Raw genomic sequence first — 13,741 nt, 5'->3', positions numbered from 1 at the left:
ACTTAGCCGCTGAATAGAAAGAGCTGGAGATAGAGACTGTTGTTTTTCTGTGTCTGTAATCACCACTGTTAAGCCTCCCTGGTCATGGCAGGGGTCAAATCTGTGTGAACACCCACTTTTCATCCTACAGTGAAATTAAATACAGTGTTACACTCGAGCTCTATAAATGCTTAAACTCTCTGCTGACTGCAGCCCACACTGAGGGCTGCGGTTAGCCACCCAGGCCCATACAGCACATGCATGTGATAACAGGCAGAGATACGGCGTCCTAATTGCTGGCCTGAGTGCTATTGGAGGGAGTTTTCAGCAGGTTTCTTTCTCACTTTCGCTCCATTTGATGCCTTTGAAGTTGGGCTTTTATCTGCCTTTGCTCCTGATGGCTGTTGTCTTTGGTGCGGTGCTGTGTGCGCCCTGCTCTTTGAGCACTCCTAACATGTAACAAAGGCAAGCCCTTAGAGAGAAAAGAAGAGAACGCAACTCTCTCTCTCTCTCTCACTCTCTCTCTCTCTCTCTCTCGTAGTCCTCATATAAATTCATACACCACACAAATGCATACTTACAAACAGTATACACAAAACCATTTAGCCACAACCTTTCACATGCATCTCCGCAGTCGGTTAAAAAACTGCTCTCTGTGATTGTTTAACGTGCCCTAATTTGATAAAGGGCCAAGTGCGGGAAATGAGAGAGTAGTATATTTGTCTCAGCAGAGGGGTAAATATAGCAACAAGACAGCACCAGTTGATATGAAGGATTCGATGGTGTCGAGTGCTGTTGTGACTCACCAGGCTACAGTATGATGATGATGATGATGAGGATGATGATGGTGTGTCTGTGTGTGTGTGTGTGTGTGTGTGTGTACAGGAGTGGGTGTGTAAGGTTTTGTTTTTTTTTTTCCATGCATACATTCAGATTTCTATTTATATGTCCAGTGTTTTCATTCATTTGATGAACTTTAATATAATTGGCCCACTCTAACTGCAGTGTGCATGAATGTAATGCAGTCAATAGGGAAAGTGAGTGTGTGTATAAGCCGAGGGTGTGTTCGGGAGAGAGTGAGTCCAGAGGAAAGCGGGGGGCGAGCGAGAGGGAAAGACAGTGAGGAAAAAAAGCCTGCACTGCTGGCTCCCGGCTGGCTGCATGATGGGGGTGCACACGGGGTGTGTGTGTGTGTGTGTGTGTTTTGCGTCTTATGTGTGTGTTGAGAGGAGGGTGTGATCGCTGGTAGTCTCCATGTCTAATCAGAGCACTTGTGTGTCCCCGTCTCATTGTCTCCTGGGCCCCCTCACTGCGGCAGCAGAGGCCCTCCACTCCAGCGCTACACCTCAGGACATGCTGATAACTCCAATGAAGCACTTTCACAGAACACACCGCCGCTCCAACAGTGGAGGCAAAAACGCTGTCTAGTCTTTAAAAAAACTGCCAAAACTGTGACAAAATTAATGCTCACACTCCATTTGGGTAGATAAGTGATGTAGGAGATGCTAATGGTAAGTAATTATCCTTCATAACTTCTCTGTTTTCATTAAACTATAGAGTGACGTCCTTGAGGTGTACTGAATAATGAGTAATGTGACATCTTTACTTTATGGCATTGTTTAATCTTATGACTTATTTAGCTTTTTTTCTAACGTTCTAGTAATTTCACAAGAGGTGATTTTCTGGCCTTGAGAAAAGGGGCGGTGCTTCAATGGTGGCACTTGCTCACCCCATGTGGCCCACTAATTGTCATTGGCTATAAATGATGTCAATCATTGTGTGAAGTTGCCACCCATCACAGTATCATAAAATAGAAACAAAACCCAAAGCTGAAAGTAATTTCAACAGGAAGTGGAGGATAATACTCATGTCCTTGATTTCACTTTAAGGATATTTTTGTTTTTCACTTAAAAAAAAAAAAAAAAGCCGGGGAAAAAAGTCCCTCTCTGTAATAATTAATGTTACAATACTGATTTTGATTTGCATCACTTATGCTGCTTGTTGAATAGCTTACTAACCACACTGAATGAACAGAACAGCACAACGCATCCGGACCTGTCCAACCTAATGTTGTTGACAGTGGAATGAGAAGAAATGATGCACGAGCGCATGGAGCACCCTCATTACAGAGAGGCAGAATCACCTCAGCCAACAAAAGTTGAAGAAATAAAAATGGAACTTTTTGAAGCTGAGCCTATTTTTTTAGGCTTTTTCTTGCAGCAAATACACCCCAAAACCTTCTCATCATCTATAGAATCTGTGCCTTCAGTTTGGGTGAGTGGCATAAAGTGGCAGAACACTTGTATCTGAAATGTGACAAGTCGACAAAATGAGGTTTTAGCTTTCAGTATTTTTTTTTTTTTTTTCAAATTAAAAACGGTTCTGCTGTTTCGTTTTATGTATAGCATCATTATATTTTTCCATGGTGGTGCATTGTTTTATAACGTTTTTACAGGTACAAAAAAAAAGTTTATTGATCCTTAACAGTGTGGATTTCAAAGTAGCAGTTTTATTCTATTTAATTACTTTTTTGGTGCTCTGAAAGTTCAACTCTTGGTACCCCTTGTGCCCCTACCCTCTACTTTAAATTCTCTATATCTGCCCCTGCTTGAGGGAAATTCTGCTTTAGCCCAACTTTCCTCCATGGAACACAAATGTGTCTGATGTGTCTGATCTGGATAAATGATAACCTGGATACTGGATATATGGTGGACTTGACTCTTTTAGGGAGGGGAATCAAACTGTTGATATACAAAAACATAGCCCCCCAGCAGTGCGGGACGAGGCTCGCCCCCGATCCCGGTCCTGTGGCGGGACAGCGCTGCGCGCCCTCTCTGCGCGCTCCCGACTCAGCAGGTTTTCCCAGTTCCGTCTCCTCCATTACTGGCGAGGCTCGCAATCAATAATTCAATGGTTTTGGCGTCTGAATCCTGCCCCAAACGCCGAGATACACAAACAGCCAGACTGTTGTGCAGACTCTGTGAGATCAGTATTAATTAATAGCTAAAGACATTGTGTTTTGTGTGGAAATATCGGGAAGGGAAACACGATCTGGATCCCTATAATTATAGGCTCCCGTGTCAGGTGTTTATTAAATGTTCAATAAGAGGCGGTTAAGATGTCAGGAAATGAATCAGGCAAATTTGTTAGTCAAGTGAATCGGGTGATAATAAATCTCTCTCTCTCTCTCTCTCTCTCTCTCTCTCTCTCTCTCTCTCTCTCTCTCTCTCTCTCTCTCTCTCTCTCTCTCTCTCTCTCTCTCTCCGTTGTAATGTCCAACTTTCAGCCACAAAAAAACATTTGAATTCAGCAGAAACGGGCAAAGAGCCAAGCTTAAGCTTCAAACTGGTAAAAACGTACCAGTATCCACTGTTACTTATTGTCTATTAAGTCAAAGGTCAAAATTACTGACGATATCTTAAGTGCTGTGTGGTGCATTTTCCTAAATGCGCTGTGATCGAGGCTGCACAATATTTCCAATAGAAACATCCAGGCTGTTACAAGCTGACAAACAAACACAGAGCACAATCAAATTAAAAATCCATCTTTGTTTTTCGTTATTATTAGGCCGCGGGGACTGGCTCGTCGGTCCGGAGGGATTTCATTTCCTGCAAGAATTACACATCCATTTCAAAACGCCATCAGCAGCCTTGAAATATATCACTCCAAGTGCTTTAAAGCTGTTAAAACTTTTCCCTTCGGGCACTGAATGGATGACCCGCGTCTTTTTTTATCTTTTGTATGCCCGTTTTTTTTTTGTTTTTTAATAATTATTATTCTCACATGTAGTGGAAATTACCAGCCCTATTCTACAAACCCTCCATAACCAAACTATGAATAATGCAAAGGTTTGGCATGGGCGCAGTAACAGACCCCATGTTCCTGACTAAACGGGCCTGTCACAACTATGACGCTGTCAAAAGACCTACAGCTACAGGCATGAATTATTAAAAAAGGGCTGCTCTCAAAGGTCTGTCCCCTATTTCATAATAATAATAATAATAATAATAATAATAATAATAATAATAATAATAATAATAATAATAATAATGATAATGATGCCAATTAATATTGTAGGAAATAATGTCAACTCATTAAAGAAACTTTAGTTAATTTATTATAGGAACGAAAAACACTTTGTTTGGGTGGATTCACGTTTCACATGTGATGGAAAAAATTAAAAACAATTTCATGAATATTCTTTCTTTTTTTTTTCCTTAGAAACCCGTGCCTCAGGTGACTTCACTTTCACTGTTATAAAAACATCAAAATTACATACAGAAAGCACATGATTTTTTTAATACACGGAAACAAAGTAAAATACAAAAATGAACAAATTCCCCACAAGGCATTCTTAAAGCCACTAAATAATAAAAATAATACATGTTTTTTTTGTGTGTGTATAAACATATTTTACACGTGCCCGTACCGGATCATACAGTCCTCGTGTTACTGTAATATTGTTCACTGTGTTTAAAGATGGCATTTATGGCATGTTGTCCTCCTTTAAAAGGAGGATAAACCACATTGTAAATATGGACACTAGATGGGTTTTTTTTTTAGAAAAAGTCCAACGTAGCCTTACACATGTTTTACAATCTCATATTTCTGATGTGTTCACTTTCACCAGAGGAGGTCCAAACAAGGTCAAGTGAGCGTTGTCCTTTCCTTGGGGAGGGGAGACAGAAAGAGGGGGGGGCTCACATCACGTCTTCCGTGAAGACAAACCCATGCAAAACACTGCTGAGGCATTTTTCAAATCGGACGAGAAACAGAGAATATATTGTCTTTTTTTCTGCTTCTATTTGTGTGACAGGATTCCCGCTGCGTCCTACAGAGAGAGGTGTTTGTGAAATATAACGAGGCCAGCCTCTATTTTGAGTTCAAATCAGAACAATATAATATTAAAAGGAGAAGTGCAGAATGGTTCGCCTTGTTTGACAAAGTATCGACCGACCCAGCTGCATCATCTTCCTCCTCTTCCTCTTTCCAGGGGCGTCCCGCCAGCCTCCTCCTCCTCCTCCTCTTCCTCCTCTTCCTCCATCACCATCGGAGTCCAAAAAAAAAAAAAAAAAAACTCGTCTGTGTAGGCTATGATAGTCTCTGTCTTTATCTCATAAATAGCCTATATCTTATATTCATACTCGTCATCCTTCATTAATAAAAAAAAAAAAAAAAAAAAAAAAACGAAGCATAAATAACGTCCATGGATATTTTTCTCACGTTGTCCTTGGGTTTTCTCTCACTGTGGTCGCGGTGACCCCCGCCCCCGCCCCCGCCCCGGCCCCTCCCCCTCCCGGCCGTCACAGCCCCAGCGCCGCCGTGTGTTTCTTGGCCTTCAGTCTCAGGTCGGCGATGCTGGAGTTCTTGCTGGTGTTCTTGGCGGCGGCGGCGGCGGCCACCACCGAGGCGGCGGAGGCGGACTCGGCCGCGAGCGTCGCCAGCGGCAGGCCGAAGGGCGGCGCGGGGAACATCATGTAGGGCGCGTGCGCCGCCAGGTGCGAGTGCAGGTGGTGCTGCGCGTGCGCCACGGCGCTGTCCAGCTGGAGCTGCGCCTGCACCTGAAAGGAGAAGGGCGGCACGTTGCAATGACTATCCTACAGGACGGGACGCACGGATAGAGGGGGGGTGGGGGGGAGAGAAGGGGGGGGGGGGAGAACATGCGTTAACTTTGCAGCGGGACGTCTGGAGGCTCAGTTCACTCGCCGAGGGCGGAAATTTCATGACAATGTTAAAAGCGGGGCTGGAGGACAATGACTAATAATAAATAATAAAAAAAATAAATAAAAAAAAAAACATTGCACAGCATTGTTTTGGGGAGGGCTGACAGTCCACAACTTTTGGGGGTGTCCAGCAATAAATAAAGACTGCTGCTTAACTGGCACTGTTACACTTTTAACTTAGACTGTCAGTTTAATTCTGGATTTCATAAAAATGTAGTTTAAGATAATTTCCTCAGGTTATTCACAGAAGAGGACAACTAACTATTTTTTTTACAAGAAAGAAGGGCCCACTCTCTCTTATTTAAGTTCTGACTGGGAATCACAGATGAGACAGAATCTGAACTTACTTTAAAAATTTTAAAAAATGATTGTACCTCGTCTTGATTTTTCTACAACACTGACAAAATTGTTTCCACCCTAAAGATCAGACATTGGCCACATACAGCCTCATCCCCACTTTGCAGCCTATCAGCCAGCTGATAAACTATAGATCACAGATAATGTATAAGGTGGTCATAAACTGCTACCCATTGAAACTGCTCTAATTTAAATTATTATTGAATATTTATTATAAGGTCAAAAATACTAAATATTCCGGATATAGAATTAGTGATTTTCATGAAGTTAGAAGGCATAATTCTATTAAATCCTTGTTGTATTCAGTCATAATTTGGAATTAAATCTTCCTCAAAGCTGCACATTTTGGCAAATTAAATATCTTGGAGTCAGTTTGTGCTTCAGTGTAATTTGGTGTGGATAGTTGACCCCACAGAGGTCATCCCTCTTTCTTTTTTAAACTCTGATCATACTTCTAGAAGCTCTGTTGGCTATTGTGAGTCAAAGGTCAAACCTGAATTTTTATTCTGACAACAACAGCATGAGATGTAACCTCATACTTCTATGGCCTTTGACCTCTTCTCTATCACATAATAAACTCACCACAGGCCAGAATAATGCCTAAAGTGAGAACTGGATTACACTGATATGAAAAGCAGTTAAGTGTGAAGATACTATTCTGTCTAGACCTTTGGTGAGCAATTATTTTTTTGAAGGGGCCCTTATAAAAAGTAAGACTGTACTGCAGGTTCTGCTTAATTTTGTTGTGCATAGTAATATATCACAATAAAAAGCAATAGTCCCAAGGTTTTCAGCAACTCCTCCTGATTTGCATCAGTCAAGTTGTTTTTGTTTTTTGCACTGTGATGTTTGATACTGGTGATTTACTTAGTAATCAGATAAGTTAAGACAAAGCAAAAACTGCAGCGCAAAAGCTCCTGTCTGTCTTCAAAATAAAGTGGCATGCATCATGTACATGCAATTTTCATGCCATTCATTATCACTTAAGACAATACCCATGTTCTAGTTGGGACTCCCATCTCACTGACTCACATACAGAATTTGTCCAAGAAAAGGATAAAAGCCAGTTCTGCCATGAACATCCCTGCATGAGTCAAAACTTATATTTAATCCCTGTACTTTGTATTTGTATTGGGGGGAAATATTGCGAAACTCTCAGTTTTGATTAGACCACAACCTGCTCCCCTTTAGTTCCACTAATATGTGTGTTTGCTTCAGTAAAATAGGCATAAAAAATTGGTCCAAGAGAAACAATGGAGGGAATTTTCCAATTAGGCTGTACAGACTCCACTGTGTTGGCACAGCGTCGTTGTCAGTGTGGTGATAAGAGTTTAGTTACCCCCTACATTGGAACTGGAGTCTCTCTGCATAGCACTTGGGCAGAGCCGGTGCCAAGACAGCATTCGGGGGATTGGTCTGGTTTTAAGAGCAGACGCTTCAAAGTTACTTGCCTGTTGGAATGGCATCCGTAAAGCCCCCACGTTGACATATGGCGCTACACGACAAGCTTCAAACTGATTCGCTGCTCCAATCAGGACTCCTGCACAAACACAGACGATAGCCTAATTGTGAGAGGGAATGGTCGGTAGCACAAAGAGCAAGATGATTGTCGGAGGGAAAAGAACCTCAAAAACCATCTAAGGATAAACAATCGCTCGAGAAAACGCGACACATTCAGCTGGAAATTAAGCTGACAACTTAATTGTAGCGGTGCGTAAAGACTGGAGGACGTGAACGCCACAATAGAAGCGGATAGAATCGGTCAGAATAGAATGTTTGTCCTTTTTTTTTCTTTCTAAATGTGTGTGGAAAGCGCGCAGGATGAAAGCGTACCTTTATGTAACTGGTTCTCCTGCTTTCTGCATTTGGCTCTTCTATTCTGGAACCAAACCTGCAGGGACAGAAATTAATTAGAGACCTACTGATTGGCAGCTGCTTGTGAGGCCATGTGTAATTCCTCTCAAAGTGACAACAACCGCAGAAAAACAATATCCCCGAGGAGCACTGAAATATTAATGACACTGCTTAACCCCAGATTTTAATTATTACATTTAGTCTACAACAAGAGCAGAGTGGGGGGTGGGAGCACAGAGAGAGGAGGAGGAGGAGGAGGAGGAAGCTGGGATGGAAAGTAGTAAATCTACTCAGGGTAGGCATTAAAATCATATTAGTGGAATAGAAACGTGCTTGTTGGAAATGTGCAGGACTATTGGGCCATAATAAATAACCTTGTCAGCGTCGGTTTCATCTTTCTATAGATTAGTGTCCCCGAAGAGTTGAATGGAGTCTCGGGTATCGAATAGCAGCAATGCTATTACGGTTCTGGACATCAGAGAGCCGAGCGATCTGAGAGCATCTCTCTCTTTCTCTTTCCGTCTCCCTCTCATTAAATGACCGCTGAAATTAATTACCCTTATCTGCGGAAAATCCATGTCAGAGAAACGCTTAAATGCCTCGCAGTTTTTGTCTAATCACCAGCATAACACGTAGTGAAAAACCCCGCTTCAAAGATAGCTCACTTCTCTTTTTCCTTCTGTTGAAATCGACGAGCGTCAATTTCACAGAAAACGCCTTGGAACACAGATTAAACGATTTATTACTATGATAATCTGCTTTGAATCTCTCCAGATAAAGCCCGGGATAAATTAGCCCACAATGCAACGTGTCAATCTGCAATCTCCCTCACATCAGACCCGCATACACACACACACACAGACACACACACCGAGAAGAGCCTGATTGAAATATCATATCGATTCGGCTGTCAGCTGGCTTCATTTATTGATCACAGTATTTGTCAATCGGAAGTCCTTTTTTTGTGCACACTTCAGATATAATTTATAACGACGATAAAAGCAAATGCATGTATCGATTGAAGCGGATTTTTATGAGGAAAGAATGGAAATAAATGTGTGGTCTGTGCATGCAACTGGTAAAAAAAAAAAGGAAAAAAGATAAAAGTGAGAGGTGGGGGAGAGCTGTTCTTGATTTGGGTAGAAAATAATACATAATTTATGCAAATCCCCGAGCTGTGCTCCTTGCTCGGGACACAATACGCCTTATTGGTGAGATTCCAGTTCAGGCCGGGAGAGCTCTGCAAAAAGCTGGTTTTAACTTTTTTTAAGGAGGGGCGGACGGAGGGTGAGTTTGGGATGGGGATCAGTTCTGGCTCCGTTTTGTGATGTCTATTCTGCGCGACGACCACCGTGTTCAGTATGGAGACAAATGCTCAGTCGTCCCCTGAGCCGGGGCGCGCGGGATGAAAAGAGTCTGGAGTAAGATGTTATAAGGTTTTGATAAAAAAAAAAAGCAGATGAAAAGACGTGTCTATATGCTCATTGTCCTCTCGCTTGCGTTTGCACAGGACACGTCTGAGCCCCTCCAACACTCCCCTTATACCCCTATACAAAGCCCCCCCTCAAGCCTTACTGGGTTTCTGGCGCAGATGGTCCCCCCCCCCTTCAAAAAAAAAAAAAAAAAACTACAGCAGCACTGACAAACAAGAGACTTGGTAACATCCACCCAGAAACTGAAGACAAATATTTGTAGGCTTATTTGTTTCGGTGCATTTGGACAATAACGATTAAAAAGGCTCTCGTGATACAAGCAGGCCCTAATTGAGATAATTAACACGTTTAAATAATGAAAACGCCACGAAGAAAAATGGAATCAGAGCATAATGAAAGGGACAACATAACATTTTGGTTTGAGAGCTCGGTGTGTTTCCCCCTCTCTTGTCTGAGGTTTACACACACCCTCAGGGGTAAAGTGATGGGGTTACAGGAAACCCAGGCCTGAACTAGTCCAGAAAATCTGGGTCCATGTACACTTGTTTTCTAGATTAAAAAGAATCAAACTGATTTTTGACAAATTTTTTTGCTCCCCAAAACTCCTTTAGCACATTATTTTTTAAGTAGATAAATTTAACTGATAATAATAATAATAATAATAATAATAATAATAATAATGATGATGATGATGAAAAGAAAGCACATTTTGACATTTTGTACAATTTTAAAAGTAAAAAATAAAAAAAAACAATTTAATAATTAGAACGATCACATTGTCACAATTATGATAAAATGTCATATGTATGAGTCATATGTATACATAAGTCATATGCATGAGTTTATATTATTATTATTATTATTATTATTATTATTATTATTATTATTATTATTATTATTATTATTATCATTATTTTTAAATGGATATGCTTCACATAAGAAAGGTCGTTTTCATTAAAATAGGTCTTATGAATTAACTGAATCCTGGAAAGTTTAGTCAGTGACAAATAGTGACCAAAAATTCATTGATATGACATTCCCTCTCGGAACAAGCTTTGTTTTGGTTCCGGATCGGGCTGTCCACGCTGCCAGAGCACCTGGTCCTACCTGCACTCGGGCCTCCGACAGTCCCAGCCGCTGGCTCAGCTCCTCCCGCATGAAGGCGTCCGGGTAGTGCGTCTCGTCGAAGAGTCGCTCCAGCTCATTGAGCTGCTCTAACGTGAAGTTAGTCCGACTTCTCCTCTGTTTGATTTTAGTCTGTGTCTCGTCCTCGATGGGCTTCGAGTCCTCTTTTCTGTCTTTGACATCCGTGGTGCCTGCGTTTCAGAGGGGGATAGAGAAAAAGGGGGGGGACCGGTCAGCATCATGTCATGGTCCATGCTGGTTCCTCTCCTACACACAGTTTCTCTAATGTCTGTTTGAACTCATAAATTAGACTTTTTCACCCCATGATCCGTGCGGTTCTTCAAAAAAAAAAAAAAAAATCTACTGAGGCGTGCAAATGACAGCTATCATGTGCGTTAAATATAAAAAAAAAAACTGCAAGAAATGAAGATTGACACACATCTAAAATAAAAGTGGCCTCTGCAGAGGAAGAAAGACGTGCCCTCGGATATCACAGAGCTATCAGACCTCGGATGTTTTGTAGAGCTACATAAAGCTCTTTAATTATTTACTGCTTATAAATATGCAACGCGGTGCCCACTGTTGGATGTCTGATACATGCTTGTCGAAGATCCGCTTTTAACCACGCTGCCCATGACGAACAGATGTCTTTTTTTTTTTACAAGCCACCCCAACTCATAAGATATCTCATCCAGAGTGCTGTCAGATTTCCCCAATCCTTAATAATAAACTCCAGAGAGAGGAGGAAAAAAAAACACATTTTTTAATGAAATCCTCGTCTTTCTAATGATGGCTTTGTTATCGTGTGGCTTTTATATATTCACGTTCTTGGAAACCGTGCATAAAACCGGGTTTACCCCTTAAAAGTTACAGAAAACTAAATTCCCACCCGATATTTTTCAAGCAGATTTGTATCCAAACCACCTTCTCTGACACTTTACAGGCTGAGACATTTAATGACAGGACTTGATTTCCTCACCTTTTGTAAGCAGAAATCACCATCTCATGTGTGTTTATTACCCTCTTTTCGTTAAAACATCGCTGCCAAAGGCAGATAAAAGATAAACAAAGATGTCTGGGATAACAGGTCGATCGATGCCGATTATGTAATGAATAAAAAATTAATATCTAATCAGTTTGTGGGATCAGAATGCGCTGCAGCGAAAACTTAGAACGAAGCATGGGCCACAATCAACCCCTCATATTTTTAATACTGCAAAATTAAACATGCGGATTTAAAGTTTTTTTCCCCTTATTTGAGAATGACAGGATTGTTTGCTGCGATCCCTAGACACGATTTTAATGATATAATGTAAATAAAACTCATCTACACATCACTAAGATACATTTGTCTTTGTCTGAAGGAAAATGCAGGCCTGATCTGCAATAATAAATAGCTTTTGGGGATAATTTTGGAATTGTGTAAAGCTACTGCAATGCTTTATAGATTTATAAAGAACGGTAATATCATTTTTGCCTTATTTCCGAAGTAGCTCGCGCTTGAAGACAGCCTCAGAGCTGCCGGTATTTGCAGTGGATCATAAAGATGTCTCAACTCGGTTGTCCAGATTAAAACGTTACCGTCCGTGCAAGACTCTCGATCAGCCTTTCTGTACTCAGTTACTCCTTTAAAAATAATAATGATAATGAAAAAAAAAATCTCAAAAAGTCCCCCAGACACTCGCGCGTAAAGACGCACAGCGGCCAGTCTTACCGTCAATGAGTTTGGGGCTCCCGGCGTCCCTGATCCTCTCCGGCCCGAGCATGTCCGTTTCCCTGCCCGGTGAGAGCGCAACGTTCCGCGTGACGGCGGCTGCCTCCTCTCGGCTCCCGGGCTCCCCGGTTAAAGACTCCCTGCTCCCTGCCCGCGTCGCCCCGGTCTCCAGCACCTCCCTGTACGTTATCACTTCCTTCTTCTCCTTCACTTTCTGATCGAAAGACTTAGACACGAAAGCGGTGAGCTCTTCCATCACTGCTTCCTCTCCTCTTTAAAAAAAAAAAAAAATCACACACATTCACTCACACACACACTCACACACATACACACACGCTCTCCCTTTGCTCCACGACAGCTTAAGACATCAATGGTGTGGCTCGTTTTAAAGTCGACCCCTTGAAAACGACACAAGGTGATGCCGCCAACTCTGGAGAAAGGTAAAAAATATATGAAGATATATCTTCTCTCGGCCAATTCCTCCTCCTCCTCCTTTGGTGGCGGAGTTGGGAACCTGCTGGTGATCCTCTATTGAAGTCACAGTATTTATACTTTGCGGCGCCTTGCCCCCTTGATCCGTGCAAATTACCTCCCCTCAGGATGCCGGGACGAGCCCCCCCTTCCCCTTCACTGATATGAGAGAGAGAGAGAGAGAGAGAGAGAGAGAGAGAGAGAGAGAGAGAGAGAGAGAGAGAGAGAGAGAGGAGTAAAAACATTAAGCTGCGCCGCCGCTATTGGCCATTAATCCGAGATTGACAAGAAGGACTAATTAATTTAATTAAGCGCTCATTCGCTGCTATTGTCCTGAGTTAGTTTTTTAAACACCCTGGAGATGGTCACGGATCTCTCTCTCTCTCTTTCTCTCTCTCTCTCTCTCTCTCTCTCTCTCTCTCTCTCTCTCTCTCTCTCTCTCTCTCTCTCTCTCTCTGCAGGGGTGTGGCTTAAAAAAAAATCTGAAAATGACAAGAGAGAGGGAAGCACATGGACGAGGAGTCCTTCCTCTGTATATATCTCTGTGATCTGGGGGAGAAAAATAAGACGCAACGATGACACGGAGGGAAAAGGAGGTGAAAGCGGAGCAGCTGGGATGCCGAGAGGAGCCGCGCGCGCTCTGCGAGGAGCTTCGCGTCAAGTTCAAGTCGGCGCGTTTGGCTCCAACCCAAGTTGCATACAGTTGTTGGCTCCAGGCCTGCTATATTTTCCATAGGTTTCTGATGTGTTTCTGTGCGCACATGTTGTCACTTGTGATTTAAAGTGGGAACCCACTGCAAAAAATATGGAAATAAAATTGTAAAATAGATTTTTTTTCAATTAAATTAAATATAAAGAAAAGTAACAAAGTAATAATAATAATAATAATAATAATAATAATAATAATAATAATAGCTATTTGTAAAGAAATCAACTTGTCCTTTTAGTTTTAGGTGATAATCAAATTCTTTAATTGATCTGTTATTTTCTCTGCACCCATCCTCTGTTCATCTTTATAATCAGTAATTATGTATTTTGCATTGTCATCATTACAGAAACTATATCGTTTAATATTAGGTCTCAGC

The 13,741-nt window shown here is 41.8% G+C and overlaps 1 protein-coding gene across 2 annotated transcripts; it reads right to left on the bottom strand.

Moving 5' to 3' along the window:
* Positions 1–5,275: 5,275 nt before the first annotated feature.
* On the bottom strand, positions 5,276–13,022 carry shox2 (shox homeobox 2). 2 transcript variants are annotated; one of them, XM_030108477.1, is made up of 5 exons: positions 12,186–13,022; positions 10,454–10,662; positions 7,893–7,950; positions 7,511–7,599; positions 5,276–5,576 (listed from the first exon to the last, which is right to left on the bottom strand). In XM_030108477.1, exons 1-5 carry the CDS (start codon positions 12,439–12,441, stop codon positions 5,283–5,285), a joined length of 906 nt encoding a protein of 301 aa, XP_029964337.1. In that variant the 5' UTR covers positions 12,442–13,022; the 3' UTR covers positions 5,276–5,282. The 2 variants fall into 2 exon arrangements, with proteins under 2 accessions (XP_029964337.1, XP_029964338.1); XM_030108478.1 differs by having other exon boundaries at positions 5,276–5,540.
* Positions 13,023–13,741: the final 719 nt, after the last annotated feature.

The sequence above is a fragment of the Salarias fasciatus genome, chromosome 14 (assembly GCF_902148845.1).
Source record: "Salarias fasciatus chromosome 14, fSalaFa1.1, whole genome shotgun sequence".
Lineage (NCBI taxonomy): Eukaryota > Metazoa > Chordata > Actinopteri > Blenniiformes > Blenniidae > Salarias > Salarias fasciatus.
This window is presented reverse-complemented; position numbering and strand designations above follow the sequence as displayed.